At 43.1% G+C, this 19,829-nt stretch overlaps 1 protein-coding gene across 2 annotated transcripts in view; it reads left to right on the top strand.

Annotated features, from left to right (window-relative positions):
• Window positions 1–19,829, top strand: part of LOC147722684 (cytidine monophosphate-N-acetylneuraminic acid hydroxylase-like) — a 486,512-nt gene that overhangs the window by 304,053 nt on the left and 162,630 nt on the right. For both annotated transcript variants that reach the window (XM_086965175.1, XM_086965174.1), the window contains exons 5-6: window positions 12,508–12,698; window positions 18,107–18,254. In XM_086965175.1, coding sequence (XP_086821301.1) covers window positions 12,508–12,698; window positions 18,107–18,254 — 339 coding nt within the window. The remainder of the gene's footprint in view (window positions 1–12,507; window positions 12,699–18,106; window positions 18,255–19,829) is intronic.

The following is a 19,829-nucleotide window of genomic DNA, read 5'->3' on the forward strand; positions in this document are numbered from 1 at the left end:
CTCTTGTCTCTCTCATTTCCATTAGACTTTCCCTCCAGAGGTGGGATGTGCTACCTGTGCTTACTTACATACATGCAGAACTATGGTCCAGATGTACTAAGAATTGATTCAGTAAAAGTGTTTGCTAATTGTGCACTGACTTTTCCCAAATCAATTCTGGTTTTGCAAACCGATCTGTGTACTAATAAAGTCATTTTGCAAAACCATCTTTCGGAGTGAGTTGCAAACCGACCTACCTCATTAACAAGCATGAGACAAGTAGCAAATTGCAAACCACTGTGATTGGCTACACTCATGGGGCTGGTGAGCTTCTGGGGTCAATATGTCTGTCATTGTTTTTCAGTAAAGTAATCTTTTTTTAATTCATCATGTTTAGCTAAAACGAACAATGGATGTGTGTTGAAAAAAATATTAACATTTTTAGAAGCATTTTTATGAGTAAGCAGTGGTCCCATGAACCACTTCTTACTCCTAGAATGTGCTTATTTTAAGCATTCACAAAGTAGAAGAGTCTTTTGGAGATGGGTTACTACTGTGTTTCATTAGTTGGTAAAAAATAATGTTTTGTGACTAGATTTCGGTTGCAAAACTTAAATAAATCCCATAGTGAATTGCTATTCGAAAGAGACGCCCTAAGCACACTCCTTCCAAGCATCATACTTGCTAGTAGCACTTTTTTAGCTGCTGGTTCAATAGGAAAAAAGAAGATGGCTGTAGACAGTAGAACAATGAAAGGAAATGGATGAGCAGAAAATAGGGTGTACGGGGGTAAAATCGAGACATCACTTGGGTGAGAGAGCTTCTAATCAAAAACAATTGAAAAACACGAAGGCATTAATGTCAATGTGTGTGAGGACTACCTTTTTAAGTACATAGCATCTGCAGAATGTTGCAGGCTGTTACCAGTGCTAATGGACACCCATATCAGCCAAAACATAAAGCCAGTTGCACCACATTAGTCAATGTCTGAAAGGTACTACCCAAAAACCCCTTTCTGTATCTGCTGTATGTGTTTATAGTTCAAATCTGTTTAATTGAGTATTTAAATGAGGGTAACACATACTCCCACCTACATCCGCTGGCCGGTGGGGCTATCAAGGCCGGCTAAGGTATGGAGGGTGGGTTTGTAGGTGTTTATCTGCGTGGTCTATGGTGTGTGTTGGATGATAACGTGTCTCCAGATAGCAAAAACTGCCTCTTGCTGATTGTAGAAGGGTTTCATGCCCATTATTGTTTGGTCATGAGTCTATTTGCTGCGCACCCCCCACCCCCTCCATTCTACGCCACTGCACGGATGGTGACAGAGACATGGAAGGGGGGCTGAGAATCCTTCAGATGGTTAACCAGAATGTCTAAATCTCTCACAGCTTTAAACACAGCACTTAATTTACATGTAAAATATCCCTTTCACCGTCACATTAGCATGTCCAACTCCATCCATTTATTTGCAAAAGCTTCAATTTGCCTTCAGTAATTAACAAAGCAAGAACCGGAAACTCTAACAGGTGCTGTCATCACTGCACAAAGAGCGAAGGAAGAAACACCCATGTTGACGTGCTCCAAAATAAACACGTACAATCTGATAAGGGAGTGAATTCATAATGTCCTGGATAGGCCTTAAAGTTTTGTATAAGTTTTGAGCAGTTTACAACATACGACCTACAGTCTCTATTAAATGCTGGCTTCATTGTTACTCGTGAGTCAGTTGTGTTTGGGCGAATCATCTCTAAGGGCGCCTAGTACAGATTGTGTTGTCCCATGAAACACCTGTGTTGCCATAGGGCAGCACAATAAATACAGTTCCAGGAACATTGCATTATTTCCTCCTCCACTCCACACCTATCTTCATGCTTAGTTCCCTGTATACCGAGCATTTCAGTGGTTCGTAGAGGTATGTTCACACCCTGTTATAGTTGCAGTGAGTCCTTATTTTGTGCAGGTGTTTGAAGGTGGTGGGCATCGGCATGGATTTTCAGAGCCCAGGACTTATTTTTCATAATTCTTTGAGCAAGTGCAAGAAAGAGAGAATACAAAGTAGAGAAAGGTAGGAAACAAGTGATAAAGTGAGACAACTAGGATGTCAAAGAGCCTGAAGAAGGGCGGTAAAGAACTGTACGGTGTTGTAAGTAAGCAGTATGAGGTGGGTTCAAAAAATGGCAACGTTGGTATTGAGCAGCGCTGTCATGAGCAGTGCTGGGTGATGGGCCCCAGAGGAAACTTTGCAAAAAACACAGTTGATGGACAGAATGTAGAACAATGTCATACATTCACCCCAGTACAAGGATCTGGGCCTAAATCCATCGTTTTTTTGCACTCCACACCACCCTGGGTTAGACACTGGCTATATGCAAATCAGCTCTGACCCTGTGCCTCATGGGAACAGTCCAGTCCGAACTACCAAGCCATATCTTTCCCAGACCGGAATCAAGCATCCAAGGACCGGTTTCTGGCTATCAGCCTTCATCAGCCTGGATAGCTTGACTCCAGTGGTGTGGAGAGCCTGGGACTCACGTCTGAGTATACCCAGCACACTCGGGGTGAAAATTGCAAAAAACACAGTTGATGGACAGAATGTAGAACAATGTCATACATTCACCCCAGTACAAGGATCTGGGCCTAAATCCATCGTTTTTTTGCACTCCACACCACCCTGGGTTAGACACTGGCTATATGCAAATCGGCTCTGACCCTGTGCCTCATGGGAACAGTCCAGTCCGAACTACCAAGCCATATCTTTCCCAGACCGGAATCAAGCATCCAAGGACCGGTTTCTGGCAATCAGCCTTCATCAGCCTGGATAGCTTGACTCCAGTGGTGTGGAGAGCCTGGGACTCACGTCTGAGTATACCCAGCACACTCGGGGTGAAAATTGCAAAAAACACAGTTGATGGACAGAATAATAATAATAATAATAATAAAACATTTATTAAGCGCATGGCTGCACAACTGTGTATCCCCGCGCTGATTGCTGAAGAATCTCAACCGAGAATCAAGTCAAAGGAAAAGAGCGTGGCAGAGTTATTGAGGGAAAAGGTGGGTTTTCAAGTTAGCTCTGAAAAGAGTTTCAGAGGGTTCCATTCTTAAATGAATCGGAAGAGCGTTCCAATGTTTCACTCCTAGGTAACGAAAGGAGCGGCCACCGATTTTTGCTCTGTGGATGCGGGGGAGTTTGAAAAGGGACATTCCTGAGGACCTCAGGTGTCAGGTAGGGCGGTGTATGGTCATGAGGCTCTTTAAGTAGGTGGGACCCTTGTTGTGGGCTATCCTATGGGCATAGCAGAGGCTCTTGAATTTTATTCTCTCCTTTACGGGGAGCCAGTGCAGTTTGGACAATGCAGTTTTGGCAGAAGTTCTTTTAGGAAGGCCTAATACCAAACGGGCTGCTGCATTTTGTACACATTGCAGCTGGTGTAGATGTTTTTGGTTGATGCCTAGAAGGAGGGCATTCCCGTAGTCCAGGTGCGGTGTAATAAGAGCATGCACGATGGTTTTCCTGGCTTTGATAGGTATCAGGTCAATGATTTTTCTGAGAATTCTTAATGTGCCGATGCATTTACCAATGATCTTGTTAACTTGGGATTTTCCTGATAGATCCGAGTCGATCATGATCCCAAGGTTCTTGACTTTCTCGACAGGACGAGGGCATTTGCCGAGAGATGTGGGCCACCACGCTTGAGACCATAGGGAGGTTTTATTCCCTATCACTAGCACCTCAGTTTTGTCTCCATTAAGTCGGAGGCAATTACTGTCCATCCACACGGCCACAGCAGCCATGCACTCCGAGAAGTTTGAGGCGTACTCCTCGGTATCAGGAGTGAGCTTAAACATAAGCTGAGTGTCATCGGCGTAGCTAACAATGCCAACCCCAAAGTTCTCTATGATCTGAGCCAGGGGTTCCATATAGATGTTGAACAATGTAGGGCTCAAGCTTGAGCCCTGTGGAACCCCATGGCTGACGGTCCGCGAGGATGATTTGAAGGGCGGGCAATGAAGCTGGAAAGTTCTATTGGTGAGGAAAGATTTAATCCACGCCAATGCACAGTCTTTTACTCCGATATCTGAAAGACGGGACAGCAGCGTGGCATGTAGCACAGTATCGAAAGCTGCGCTGAAGTCAAGCATGACCAATGCTGCTGTTTCACCCTCGTCCACCATCTTGCGGATATATTCCGTGGAATACAAGACAGCTGTCTCCGTGGAGTAATTTGGTCTGAAACCGGATTGAGTGGGGTGAAGAATGTTTTCTTCCTCTAAAAACGCCATAAGTTGGATGTTAACTATTTTCTCTATTATTTTGGCGCATTGAGGCAGAAGAGATATTGGCCTGAGATTTTGGAATTGAGTGATCGGAACATTAGGTTTTTTTTTCAGGGGAATGACTTGGGCGTTTTTCCAAGCCTCCGGGACATGGCATTCTTCGAAAGAGAGGGTAATGAGTTGGCTTATTTGGTCCATGAGGGTAATGTCCATAATGTCTTTGCATTTATCTAACGGACACACGTCATTAGGGGAGCCAGAGTGGATACTGTTGATTATGCTGGACAGTTTTTCTTTGTCGGGAGTGAAAAAATGGGTAAGAGTGGTTTTGTAAAGAGGGGGAATTGTCTTACCAGATGTGGGGGGGGGTGGAGAAAGTGGCATGAATTTTCTCTACTTTATTGACAAAGAAGTCTGCAATTTTTTCGCATAACTCATTAGAGAACGTGTCCTGCGTGTCCAGGCTTGACGTGTCTGTTAGTTCCTTGTAAATCCGAAACAGTTCTTTAGATGGATTTATAGCCTCTTCAATTCTGTTTTGGTAGAAGTGACTTTTTTCCTCTCTTATAAGTCTCTGATAAGCCCTTAGTTCTTGTTTGTAGGTCTCCTTCAGTTCCATGGAGTAGTTCTTTCTCCATTTCCTTTCAATCGCTTTGCAGCGAGCTTTAGCTACCTTTAATTTTTCTGAAAACCACGGTTCAGATTTTGATCTCCTAGCTGGGGGCTTGCAGGTCCAAGGGGCAATTTTATCAAGTGCCTTGCTAAGCCATAGTTCATAAGAATTCCAGGTTTCTTGAAGGGACTGACCTTGGGGAGGAGGGTGGATTTTTAATTCGTCAATCAGACGTTCTGGGGTATAGTTTTTCCAATTGCGCCACTTGGCATACAAGGGTTTGTGGACATTATTCTTGGTCCTGGTCTTGGGTATGTTGAACATGATCATGTGGTGGTCTGACCAAATGATAGGGACCGGGGGTTGTATATCAATACCTTCCCAGGTCGCAAAGATAGGATCGAGAAGATGGCCATGTTTATGTGTGGGAGAAGTGGAGAGCAGGGTAATTCCCAGAGCATGTAGGGCAGTCTTCAGAAGTTGAGCTTCCTTAGCATGTGAATCTTCGAAATGAAGATTGAGGTCACCTAGTATCATAAAGTTGTTGTATTTGATAGCTAGTTGCGTCGCCGTTTCTATTAGCTGGTTACAGGAAGGAGTGGCATTGCCAGGGGGCCTATAAATGAGAATCCCAGTAATGGTCATGCCAGGGGTCACTTTAATGGTGAAAGTGCCGCTTTCACTGTTAGTGATGCCCTTGTTAGTAAGGGTGCATTCCAGTTCTTTTTTAAAGATCATAGCAAGACCTCCACCGCGCTGTATAGGCCTATCAATTCTTAGTAAGCTGTAATTCAGCGGGACTGTCTCAAGTATTTCTGGGGATGAAGATTCTTCTAGCCAGGTTTCTGTTAAGAACATTACATCAAAGTCGTGATTTAATAACAGGTCGTGAAGTTCCAGTTTGTGCTTGACCATGGATCTGCAGTTAAGTAGCATCACTTTAAGATTAGGTGCAGGATGGTTAGGGTTGGGAACATTACCAAAACGAAAGTTGCAGGAATTGCATTGTGATAACAGTGCATTGGGGTCTATGGAGTGATAACATGATTTAGTGGGGGTCTTACCGATTTCAAGTAACGTCTCGCGAGTGTAGCGGTATTGCTGATTGGAGAGCGCTATCTCGGATGCCTGCGTGATGATAATATGACCAGAGTCCCCTGCCCCGCGTCCCGTCTGGTCGCGGACGGGCGCAGACTGGCAGGACTCTGGCTTGACTCCGGCGCGCGATCGGCGCGCACGCAATGCGCGTCCGCTGCGCGGAGCCATGGACGTATGTATTTAAGCGCTCGAAGCGCGACGTGCAGCGCGAGCCCTCACTAAGATGGCCTCTGCCTGACTTCCCTGACAATCAGATGTCCCCCCTGAGGCCGGTCTAACAGTCGACCGCTTCCCAGGACAGGCAGGAGAGGAATCTCACTAAAGAAGTATGTCCTAGCGCAGAAGCGATCAGCGCTAATGTAGTGGGAAATTCTTTTCAAATTCAAGTTTAAAATAAAGTGCGAGGGGGAGGGAGCGGACACACGGGAATAAAGTGCAGATACAGCAACACAATTAAAAAAGCAGCCTCCCGGCTCAAGCCTCAGGAGGAAATTAGCAGCTTGATGGATGCTTGATTCCGGTCTGGGAAAGATATGGCTTGGTAGTTCGGACTGGACTGTTCCCATGAGGCACAGGGTCAGAGCTGATTTGCATATAGCCAGTGTCTAACCCAGGGTGGAGTGGAGTGCAAAATAACGATGGATTTAGGCCCAGATCCTTGTACTGGGGTGAATGTATGACATTGTTCTTCATTCTGTCCATCAACTGTGTTTTTTGCAATTTTCACCCAGAGGAAACTTTGGTCTCTTGAACTAAGGCCCTTATTTACAGAGATGTGCCCTATGCCACAGTGAAAGGGCAGAAATGCACTGTATTTATGCAATACGTGCATCCCTGTCCTTTTTCCATATGCTGGCACCGTTTCGTCTACCAAGCGCCAGCGCAGGAACCCTTGCACCATGGTACAAGAGTGCCTGTGTTGTCGGCAAGATAGTTTTTTCAGGACAGGGCACCTTCCTGCACAGAAACAATTCTAAGAGACATTCTCCTCTTTCTTAGTGAGAAGCACAATGCAGCACTCATAGAAAAAGGAGTAGAAATAAAGATTTTTGTCCTCGTTATGCCTCACTTCAGGAGGCGTAAGGATTTGGTGCTTCCCCAGGTTTAAATGATCTTGAAAAGTAAAACCTGGGTCAGCATGAAAATGGGAAAACCCACCGCATCTCCCATGGAAAGCCTCCCGAGTGCAGAGTAAGGCAACGCAGCACTTTGCACTGCATTGTCTTACGCCATATCTATGAAGCCATCCAAAGCCAAGCATAGCAGCTTTGCGTACGTTTGCTTTATTCTTTATTTTTTCATTTTCTCACCCCTCCCCAGCTACCCCTGCCCCCCCACCTCCGTTTCCTACCAGCCTCCACTGTGACCCAAGTATCTGGGATCCAGAATGTTTTCTTTTTCTTCCCATGTGTAAGGAATACAATTTGTGCCATAACAAATTCATGTACATAGGCAAGTAGGGTCCTAGTTATGTGCACAGGCAATTAGTGCTGGTGGCCCGCACAGGCAACAGCCAGCTCAAATTAAGCACTGTTCTGACAGTGCAATCAATGAATGGCCCACATGTGGGCTGGTCAAATGTGAATGGCATGTACATCAATAAGTGACAGAAGAGCTGTAATTCTACTAAAACTGTCTCTAGCCAGACCTAAACTTGTCATATGTGAGATGGAGCGTACATAGTTTATGCCCAACAACACATTAAAATATTCTAACCAAAGCAGTGACAGTAGCCTGGTTTTGGATTTAGGATAGTTTTCTTACTAGTTAGATACAGCAGTGAGACATATATTAACCCATTAATGTATTTATTTAGATTGCGTCTGGAGTGCACAACTCACTCCTGGAATTTCTAGGCACTACATCGCAAGCAGCCTACTCACTGGATGAGGTTCAGATCAAGGCTGAATAGACTGTTATGTCGTTTTTTACGAAATGCTGCAAAGCTGTACTGAGCCTAATTGGCTGGTGCAATGTTGCTCCAAATCCTGGCCCAAAATAAACAAAAAGCTTTTCCTCTCCCTATAGCTACCTATTTCTTTTGTGGGCCCATGATAATTGCAAATTTAAATCACAAGTAGGCATGTATCCTAGTGAAAGCTGTGTATGCCTATACAGTGGATTGACTGTTGTATCCTATCACTACTCAGACCCACTAAGCCAAATAAAAGGCATGCCTCCCTTTTGCATATTTTCCACCTAGACTTTGTGAGCGTCAAACCATTGACATAGCTAATGTCGGAAGTAGTTTCTCACAACTTGACAAGTATAGCCGCTTTTGACATGGACCTGCTGTAGCTTTACTCTCAGTCCAGGCCTGACATGGGTGTAAAGTCACGCATGCACGAAGTGTACATGTACAAGCAGTGATGCTGGCAGGGATCAGGGTGATGTCACACTAGGACGATGGTGGTAACTTTAGTAGCTGACAGGCTGAGTCTATGCTGAGTGGGATTTGTCGCTACGGATTTGCAGCAGGTAGTTTGAACATTGTTTGGGGCCTTGCAATATGGAGACCTGATGAAATGGGAGCCCCGTGGGGATTAGAGTTGAAAGGGGATGTATTTCTGTTTGTTGCGGGCAGAGAGGCTGGTATCAAGCTGAACTCAGCCAATGATAGGAAACTAATGAAAGGGACTTCAGTCTTTCCTCTTCATCGAAGGCAGTGCACTTCTGCTGCAGGCAAGGTGAAGCATTTCCCTGTGCTGTTGCTTGTGTCAATGAAAGGCTCAGTGCTTAATTTGACCCTGTTGTTTCCGGTGCTTGGCACTGGCACTTACTTATCATCATCACACGTATGGTACTTTGCCACACAGAAGCACTCCTCGTGTAATTTAGAGATTAGCAGAACAACGGTTGTTTATGAATACAATATAAATGAAAAAATACTAATGCCTGCCCCCCCAGCCATTCCTTTAGCTTTTGGGACCTGGAATATCCCGATCTGTCGCACTTGCAGGCGAGGGAGATCATTAGTAGTTGTTTTGGTTCAGTTATTGGCAGCGATGATGGGCCAATGGGTGGTGCATTCTTCGGCGGCCTGCCGGTCAAGGCCCTGGAACTTATTATATTACAAATTAAGCACTGCTGGCTGTTGGGACTAGGGGGACTCCCACTAATATTTGCAAGTTAAGTGGATCTTCACAGAGCACCCTCCCAGTTGGACATCTTAAACGTGATTAGAGGACTATACAAATGTGTAAAATAGCTACAAATGATATGAGACACATTGTCTGCTTCATCATGGCAATAAAACATTGCTGGTGTTCAAATCAGGACTGTCGACACAGACTGATTACCCATATGGTGGTTTGGCACTGTCTGAAATTAGTTCTCTAGTTAGTGAACAGTATGCTTCTTCATGTCTCATAGCCTGTCAATAAAGTTGTCTGGATTTATGTCAAGACATACTTATTTAAGGCTAACACGAACAAAAGATGTAGTAGCCAATCCCACATTCACTGGCCAGATTGTGTGCACACTTCAGTCTTCACTCACTAATAGGTTGATGTCATATTGAAAGGGTTGACATTAGGCATTTCTGAATCGCATGAGATGCCGTGGGGTGAAGGTTAGATTTTGAGAAATTGAAAAAGGGGGCCAATACTAGGATCTCACAGCCTTTGTGTAGTGGAAACAGATTGCCCGATTCACAGAATGAACTTAAGACTCAATCCTAAACTTACTACTGTTTTGCTATTCACAGATTGCATTTACTACTTTTGGTATTCACAGAATGAACTTACTACTTTTGGCATTCACAGAATGCACTTACTACTTTTGGTATTCACAGAATGAACTTACTCATTTCGGTATTCACAGAAGACTCCTAACTTTAGGACTCCTAAATGCCTTCTGTGAATACCGAAAGTCTTAAAATTTGGATTTTTCTCAATTTAGTAGTAGTAAAGTTAGGACTCCTAACTTTAGGACTCCTAAATGCCTTCTGTGAATACCGAAAGTCCTAAAATTACGATTTTTCACAATTTAGTAGTAGTAAAGTTAGGACTACTAACTTTAGGACTCCTAAATGCCTTCTGTGAATACCGAAAGTCTTAAAATTAGGATTTTTCTCAATTTAGTAGTAGTAAAGTTAGGACTCCTAACTTTAGGACTCCTAAATGCCTTCTGTGAATACCGAAAGTCCTAAAATTAGGATTTTTCTCAATTTAGTAGTAGTAAAGTTAGGACTCCTGACTTTACTACTACTAAATTGAGAAAAATCCTAATTTTAAGATTTTCGGTATTCACAGAAGGCATTTAGGCGTCCTAAAGTTAGTAGTCTCAACTTTACTACTAATAAATTGAGAAAAATCCTAATTTTAAGACTTTCGGTATTCACAGAAGGCATTTAGGCGCCCTAAAGTTAGTAGTCCTAACTTTACTACTAATAAATTGAGAAAAATCCTAATTTTAAGACTTTCGGTATTCACAGAAGGCATTTAGGCGTCCTAAAGTTAGTAGTCCTAACTTTACTACTAATAAATTGAGAAAAATCCTAATTTTAAGACTTTCGGTATTCACAGAAGGCATTTAGGAGTCCTAAAGTTAGGAGTCCTAACTTCTGTGAACACCGAAATGAGTAAGTTCATTCTGTGAATACCAAAAGTAGTAAGTGCATTCTGTGAATGCCAAAAGTAGTAAGTTCATTCTGTGAATACCAAAAGTAGTAAGTGCAATCTGTGAATACCAAAACAGTAGTAAGTAGGTGTGAGCGGGAAATCCGTTACGCTCACGGATTTTGCGGATTTTTGGGAAATCCGCAATCCGCGAATTTTGCGGATTTCCCGCAAAATCCGCAAAAAAAAATCCGCTAACGTAACGGGTTCAAAAGTTGAACCCCCACTCATGCAACTATTTTACAATGGCGCCAGCAAACTGCCAGCGCCTTTGTAAAATAGTTACAAAGTTAGCTTGCACAGGAACCACTAGATAAAACGAACTAACTTTGTAACTATTTTACAACGGCGCTGGCAGCTTGCTGGCGCCATTGTAAAATAGTTACAGCTCACAGCTCACTCAAGGGACCCCTGCACCTTTCGGGATGATTGCATAGTAACACACACATGGACGCTCGAACTAGTTGATGCTCAAATTCAGTGACTCATTCATTAGCCCAAAAACAATCGTGAGCGTCGTCGAGGCTGGACAGGTGTGCCTCCTTCCCAAATCTACCGTGGAAAATCAGCTGTGATGCTGGATAGGCTTTGCATCCTTGACTTTCACGAGCGCAATACCCGTGCTGTTCCTGTGACCAGGAGCTTCTTTCTCTTCATCTGCTGAACTGATCTTTCTCTGACCTTTTATTCACACAAGACGAGGCACATACCCTACTGGGCACATTGTATTCGCACGGGTTTCTGCAAGTTCGCACGCATTTTGTACAATTTCGCAATTTGCGACATTGTACAAAACCCTCGCGAACTTGCAGAAACCCGTGCGAACATAAAAAAAAAAAATCCGCTAATTCGCGGGAATTCGCGGATTTTGCTGATTGCGAGTTCGCAAATCCGCAAAATTCGCGAACGCGAGATTTGCAAAATTCGCCCATACCTAGTAGTAAGTTTAGGATTAGGTCTTAAGTTCATTCTGTGAATCGGGCCCAGAAACAATAAGTCTCTGCTCTGAGAGGTGCCACCTAATCTACTAGGCTTTTGTAAAAGGGTGAGAGTCCATTGGTTCTCCTCCTTCAGCATCACGTGATTGGAGGTAATAGGTACTTTTCTGTCTGCTATCCTGAAGCAACCAACATTGCTTCAGAATTGTAAATGAGAAGTAGGGGAGTGTTATAATGGACTTGTGTTCTTCCTTGCTCTGGCTGTGTCTTCCCTGTTGCTCAGCTAGTCTGAGTGTTAGAATGCCTGATGACCTCGTAGAATGTTTGAGTGCCTTCCTTGAGTGTATAATATCAGTTGATGGCAGGCAGGCTAAGCGGCAGGGAGGTTGCTGCTGGTGGTGTTTACTTTCTACCTATCTTCTTCCAATGAACTTAACCTCGAACTAAGCTTTAATAAATCCAACCTAATTTTATACAACTGGCTCCAAGGACTTTCAATTTACCACAGCATGTCTTACCTACATTTGCAAAACATGAATTGAACCCAAAATGAGGGTACAGTATATTTACCTTTAAATCGCACAGTTGTACAAACACCACTGATAAGGGACATTCGCTAAAAAAAGGAATAGTCTAGTAGGGTGCAAACACTCTTGAAAGTGGACGCAGACTCAACAAACTCCTGGTATCAATATTGTGGGATACATTCTGCAAGAGGTGTGGACTGATGGCATGGTGGACCAATGTAGAGTTATGGCCCAGAATGACTAGGGACAAGGGAGGTGAGACATCCACAGTGGAACAGCCATAACATGGGAAGGGGCTCGATACAACTTTTGCTACAATGTCAGTTGAGGACAACTAACAGTTGCCTCAACCCACTTTTAACAAATACAGCTCCTTTCCTACCTTAGGATGTACTGCCAGCCCATCCAAAATTCTGTAACATAATTATATTTTATTTATGTTTTCTTTTTGACAGATTACATACATCACCCATGCATGCATGGATGTGAAATTTGGTGATAAACACATGGTGTTTGATCCTTGGGTCATTGGGCCTGCGTTTGCTAGAGGATGGTGGTTGCTTCATGAGCCTCCCGGGGACTGGCTGGAACGACTTTGCCGTGCGGATCTGATTTACATAAGCCACATGCATTCTGATCACCTCAGGTATCGTAACAAAGTAACAGCATATAAAACATATCTTCTAAATGAGTACCGTCGGCAGGTGTGTTTAAAAAAAAATCATGTGTGTGGTTGCGTAATCAGGGTTTGTGAACCAAACAATGGTTGGGCAATATACTGCCTTTAATAGAGGAAAATGAGGCCCTGTAGGGCATACCCATGTACCCAGGCTAGCTAAAATCTTCTCCTCTAGCTGGGTGAAATCTTCGCAGTTGCCATTTACCATTAAATGTGCCATTTTTATATTTTGTTTCTCAGAATAAAATTGGGTGTGGGCACATTGTACATCAGAACATCTTAGCACAAATGATTCGGGCGGGAAGAAAAGCAAATTAAAATGGCAGCATAGTATGAGACTTCTAACAATTGATACTGACAGTTTATTTTTCATTTTCAAAAACGTTTATTAAAGGCATTAAGCACTGATCACAGCATGGTGCCTACATCTCTGAATGAGCCGGCATTGCATAGTAATATATTACTAATCATTAGAGACGGAGAAGGAATACACAGCAAGCCGCCTACAACCGCTTCGGGCCGGCTGCGTCAGTTGGAACAAGTTCAGTTAGAATCAGCAGATGGTCCTGATCATTCAACACAACAAACGAGAGAACAACATTACCACTAGTATGCTTTTTGCAGGAGGAAGATGCCTGTATGTGTAGACGCATTCTGATTGTTGAAATATGGAATGGTGTCACCTGGTGACCTGTCGTCCCCCTTGGGTAGTGTGTTTTGGCCTGGTTGGGGTCCCTCTCGCATCAGTTCACGACTCTGGTTTGGGATTCGTCCTCATTGATGCAGGGGTTAGCAGCTGAGTCCATGGCGGTGGCATGTTCCAATTGATACTGACTGTAATTTTTTGGCATGAGCCATTCTTAATGGTTAGGTAGTAGTCGATAGTGGGCCATATGCGCCCTGCTGTCACACAGCATAGAGTATGGCAGATGGTAAGTGCCCCCCTGCTACTCAAGTCATCACTAGACATGTTCCTTATCTGAGCCAACCCCTCTGGTTCAGAAGACTTATGTTATTAGGCACCATTTTTTTTAAATGTGTATTCCCCAAAAAGACTATCTTAATGTACCGTGTTTTAGAAACAGTCAAGGGGAGGAAGATTAATAGCTGATATTGGGGATTATGTCAAAGAGCGTGGTATCACCATTGGGACTGAAGCCCAACCTGAAACACCAACAGAAGCTGAGGAAGACATTCCTGTTTAGTTGAAACTCGATCTATAGTCTTACAAGACTGGCCGTTTAGGTGGGCGTGCTGTACCATGTGGGCAACATATAAATAGTTGTATTGGACTCGGATTGGTCCTTTGACAAGAAAACAAATGTTTTGTCTGCATGCAAATGTTCATCATGAGTTCTGCTGACACCTTTTTATTCCCTTCATGGAATGGTAGTTCACATGACTGCATGCTCACATCTGGCCTCATTGAGAGACTAATGATTCATTCTGGATAACAGTTTTGTAGTTTCTGCTATTTCATCAACATAAGGCAACAGAAACTCATTGTGCTTTGAAAATCATTCTTTTTCTCGGTGTAGCATTGGAGAGGTTCTTTCCGCCCTGGAGGAGTGTACACTGTATTGAATTTCTGCTTGCCCCTTGAATTCCTCATGATCAGTGGCCATTGATACTGATGGTCCTAGTCTTGAGTATACCTTATTTTGGGAGAATTTCAGCCATGGGACATTCTGAGACCGTACTGTCCCTAAAATGACCACTTGTCTTGGAGCTTTGTTTCAAGCAAATTCTGAGTCAAATTCAGGTTCATAACGTGCTCTCCAATGAATCTTTAGTTCATACTGAGGCTAGCAACATCATTCCATATATTTTAATAATTTGAAGCACATTAGGCTCTAAAAGGAAGACAGTGAGTGGTTTAGTTTCAAAACTATGTAAGTTTAGTTAATGATTAGCAAAGTTACAAATTCAAATCATCAGAATTAGTTCTAATCAGAGATCAATAAATGAATGGAATAGTCAGTGAATAATGTCATTGTCAAGAAGTGCAAAGACTTGTCTTGAAGCAAACGTAAGCAAAATCAGTTCTCACATAAACAGAGCACCCTACCCTGCTTTATCAGGGAAACTGTGCTAAGATGTAAAGAAAAGGGATTGTGCTATAAAGGCATTAAAAGGGCATCTGCTCTAAAATTATCTTTTGCCAAGTAAGGAAGAAGGTAATCTGATTCTGCTCTAAATTGCTTTTTAGCTTAATTCACACTATTCTAACATTTCGCTACACTAGCACGATTAACCTATATGATTCTTTCAGTTTGAGGTTCATGAAGATAACACACATACATTTGTTTCACAAGACACTACACAAAGAAGCTACTATAAATGTTCTTTAGACTTGCAGTTGTCTCCAACAGAATGAGATACATTTGTTGAAGGCTGTGCAGTGCAACAGCTCGATAACACATTCTACAAGATCACATAAAAGAAACATTTCACATGGTATCCGAAAACATCAATGACACATTGAGATTAATCTCCAGTGAGTCGACTTGCTCCTGAAATAAATAGACATGTTAGAAAAGCAAGATCACAACCAGGCATTAACCATTTTTAAAATGTGGCCTACATTAGGTATAGCCAATCTAATCGTCAATAATACACAGTAAATATAATTACATTGGCAGATGTTAATGTAAATATCAATGCAATGCAAATATTTTTAATATGAAAAAACTCTATGAATTATTTTTACTTCTTAGCCCCATTTGCACACTCCTCTCTGATATTCGGACTCTTCAGACATAACTTAACAAGTGTTTGTCTCATCCAGGGCGTCAGGACTGATGAGCTGTTAAAGGCCTCAAAGGTGCCCCATTCCTCTGTTCCCTGCATAAGTCAGCTTGGGGGTCTCAGGCTGGGCAGTCAGCCCCTATAAATCGGAAATGGCAAATATACTGTGCATTGTTGGTCTTTTCCTCTGAGACCCTAAACGAACCTTCACCTGAATTCTCCTCACCATCAACAACTATTATTGTGTAGCCTGTGTGTAAGAGGAGGTCGAGTACCAGCTGTGAGGATTCTGTTAGCAATTTCTCCATCATGAATAGCTATTCTGTTTTCAGAGGTTGACAAGTTTGACATTTCTATATGTGTGGCTGCGGATCTGCAGTTGTGCAGTATCAGAGGCGCAACTAGAACCAAATTTCGGGGGGGGGGGGGGCTGCTAAAAATTGGGGGGGGGAGGGCTAATTCTTCCAGCGATAGGCAGAGTGGAGATGCAGGGGTTCTAAGAAGGGGTGAAAAACCAACAAAGCCTCTTTAACAAGTAAATGGACTTTAAAAGACCTGTGAAGTACTCAGGTGCAGCTGTGTGTGCCTGGGAAGCTGTCTCAGCCCTGGCTGACGCACAACGGGGTTGGGTGGTGGGCTGAAGCCCTTTGAAGAACTTGAATTGGACTGCAAGAAGTTATATTTGCCTTCCCAACTTCATTCTCGGCTGAACTCTGCCTTTTGAGATCTCACTACTGCAGTGATCCCCTTATCTTAAGTCCCTCTTACAATCATAAACATTAGTTTTAGGCTGGATGTGTTGTGCGATAAGCCAGCCTAACCATTTTTTAGAATCTGTTACAGCCTTGAAACTCACAAATGTCTTTCTGAGGATAGCTCTGATGACATTGTATCAACTATATATATGTAATTTGATCTGACCGTTTTGTATCACATTTCCATTATAGTTTTACTCTTCCTCCAAGGAGGCCCTCACAATAATCACTGTTTCTAAAGTGCTCTAATATATCCCAAACAGATCTTTGCTTTTGTATTCATAGCTCTCCTTCCCCTCTGCTCCCTAAATCTGTGACTCCTCTCTATGAGACTTTGGTCAGCAATATGACATTTGCCACCAACAGGCATTACTTCCTTTGGGATCCTCTCTGGGCAGCTCAATTATTCTACTTTGCCTTCTTTCTGGTTGGAGCCCTTCTTCATCAATCACTGTCAGGCAGTGATCCTATCCCCTTTAAATCTTCTACGTCATTTCTTGGATGTAGGGTGTCACAGGGCTTCTCCCTATCACCTCTCCTCTTCAATCTGAATGTGGAGCATTTGTCAGTCATCTCCGTCTGGTTGGAATATCTTTCCAACATATATCAGAAAGATCTAACGCATCTTCACACTTACAATGTTCTGGGATGAGCTGACGTAAGTCTGGAGCTGAATCGGCAGTCTATGATCTAAGATTAACTGCGACAAAACCAAAGTGTTGGTGGTAAGGGCCCTGTCTTGCCCATGGCTGGACATCCTTTGGTCAGGAGCTTGGAAGTTATTTTTATTGATGGCTGCACCCAGCCCCTCAATTTTTTTCTGCTGTTGTTCCTAGCTGCACGTTTAATCTTTGCCATGCTCATTTCAGATGCTGTTCTGAGGCATATTTTATTGATAGAAGAAATGGTTATGTTGTCTACTTGCTTCTTCCCAAGTTTCTTGCGCAACACCTTTAAGCAGCTGACATTCTATTGCCTGTTTGACATGGGGCAGCAACAGGTTTCTGTCATACTCACCCTCTTTTTTATTCCCTTTTTTGGTTACCTGTTCACAAACACATCTTCAAAGTACTTTGTACTACTCATCAGGCTCTCCTTGAGCATTTTTACTTCTTTCTTCTAAATCTGAACACTACACTATGTCCACATTCTAAGTCTTTATAATAACCAATGAAATGTCTTGAACAAAATAAGAAAACGGGAAAAAGAAATTAAAAAATGAAATTGATTCAAGGAATACCCTTTCCCGCACCTCGGTTCATTTTTTCCTCATGTCTTTCCTGCAAATCTCTCAAAAAACCCAAGAAAATCTCTTTTCTAATAGCTGCTAACATGATATATTTAAAAAAAAACTGCTAACATTACCTGTTTTATTGATCAGTCTTTACGTAAGTAAATATGGGTGAAGCTGCAAGAAATCAGACCCTTAAAGCTGTGATTAAAAGAGTGTTGGTGTGCTATAGAACATACATTGTGCATTCTATTCATATGGTGAACTCTATGAGAAGCAGGGGATATCTGGAGTCTTCCATAATTCAGTGACTAGCAGCCCAGGAATACCGAAGTAGGATGCCAGATATATATATCATCGGGGTAAAGTAAGGGGCAATGTAAGGTGCTTACATTTGAAGTGTCTGTGCTGTTGATTGTTTTGAGGACATTCGCAAACTTTCATGAAATAAAGACTGTGACAAGGAAGACTAAGAATCAATGTAATGAAGATTACTCCTAATGAATCTGGACATTGTACCACACGTTGCACATGTAAAAATGAGACCATGGGATTTTGGAAGAATATAAAGTTAAGAGAATCATCTGTAATGCTTGCTTGTTTGATCAAACCATTTTGTTTATTTCCTTTTTGTTTTGCAGTTATCCCACACTAAAGAAGCTTGCTGAAATAAGACCTGATGTGCCAATTTATGTTGGAGATACTGAAAGGCCTGTCTTCTGGTATCTTGAGCAAAGTGGAGTAAAGCTAACCAACATAAATGTTGTACCTTTTGGAGTTTGGCAAGAGGTATTGTGTACTACTTAAACATTTGTATTGCACTTCATCACAGATTTGGGGCCCCACATTGCTGTCATGAGATTGGGTTGATAGGTAACCCAGGTATTTGGTTGGTCTACTGTGGGCGCCAAACTCACAAAAAGTTTGCAATGAGTGGGTGTGACTTACTCTTGTGATAAGTACTCTTGGATTAGTTGTGGTATGCAGGAGTAAGCCAGGATTGCTACAACAAAAACCTACACGTTCATCTTTTTTAATTAGGCCAAAGGGAGGGGTATGCACACCACCAACAAGGTGCTAAAGAGCCGTGGGGGAGCTGCAGGAGTTGCAGCAGCCCCCCAAATGATATTTATAAGAAGGTTTTAAGTTGCTGAAGCTCTTGATGTCACAGTACCTAGGAAAGGTGATCTTCATTTCAATTAGTTCCTGTGCTGCAGCTTTTGCTGTACAGCTTGTGAGTGTAGGGACTCCTAGTGGTAGGTTCTATGACTGCATATTTTGTGGCCTGAAGAAAATAAAGGAAACACTCTAACCCACAGGTACTCATAGTACAGCCCGCGGGTTGCCAGCGGCCTGGCAAGCCTTCATTGGCGGTCCGTGGACCTTGCAGACATCTTACCCATGTTTTAAAAAAATAAAGAGTGTCTGCAAACACTGCGTGCGACTCTGAGATACCCAGTCCTCTCTGGCAACCTAGAGCCAATGCCCCAGCTGTACATTGCAAAATAAACTATTGATGGACAGAATGAAGAACAATGTCATACATTCACCCCAGTACAGAGATCTGGGCCTAAATCCATAGTTGTTTTGCTCACCATGCCATTCCAGTTTGGACCCAGCCATATGCAAATCAGTCTTGACCCTGTGCCAATGGGAACAGTCCAGCCCAAACTGCCAGGCCAGGTCCGCCCTGGACTGGAAACAAGCATTATTGGACTGGTTTTGGACTTTCAACCCTCATGAGGCAGGTTAGCTTGACTCCAGTGTCATGGAGAGCACGGGACCCACGTCTGGGCATACCCGTCCCACTCAGGTTGACGAATGCAAAAAGAATAATTGATAATTGATGGACAGAATGCAGAACAATGTCATACATTCACCCCAGTACAGAGATCTGTACCTAAATCCATCGTTTTTTTTTGCTCACCATGCCATTCCAGTTTGGACGCAGCCATATGCACATCAGTCTTGACCCTGCGTCCAGTGGGAACAGTCCAGCCTGAACTGCCAGGCCAGGTCCTCCCTGGAGTGGAAACAAGCATCCTAGGAGCAGTTTCAGGCTTTCAGCCCTTATCAGCAAGGGTAGCTTGACTCCAGTGGCATGGAGAGCACGGGACCCATGTCTGGGCAAACCCGTCCCACACGGGGTGACAAATGCAAAAAGAACAGTTGATGGACAGAATGCAGAACAATTTCATACATTCATCCCAGTACTGATATCTGGTCCTAAATCCATAGTTTTTTGTTCACCATGCCATTGCAGTTTGGACCCTGGTATTTGCAAATCAGTCTTTACCCTGCGCCCAATGGGAACAGTCCAACCCGAACTGCCAGGCCAGGTCCTCCCTGGACTGGAAAAAAGCA

This window comes from Lissotriton vulgaris, chromosome 4_1 (assembly GCF_964263255.1).
Source record: "Lissotriton vulgaris chromosome 4_1, aLisVul1.2, whole genome shotgun sequence".
Classification (NCBI taxonomy): domain Eukaryota; kingdom Metazoa; phylum Chordata; class Amphibia; order Caudata; family Salamandridae; genus Lissotriton; species Lissotriton vulgaris.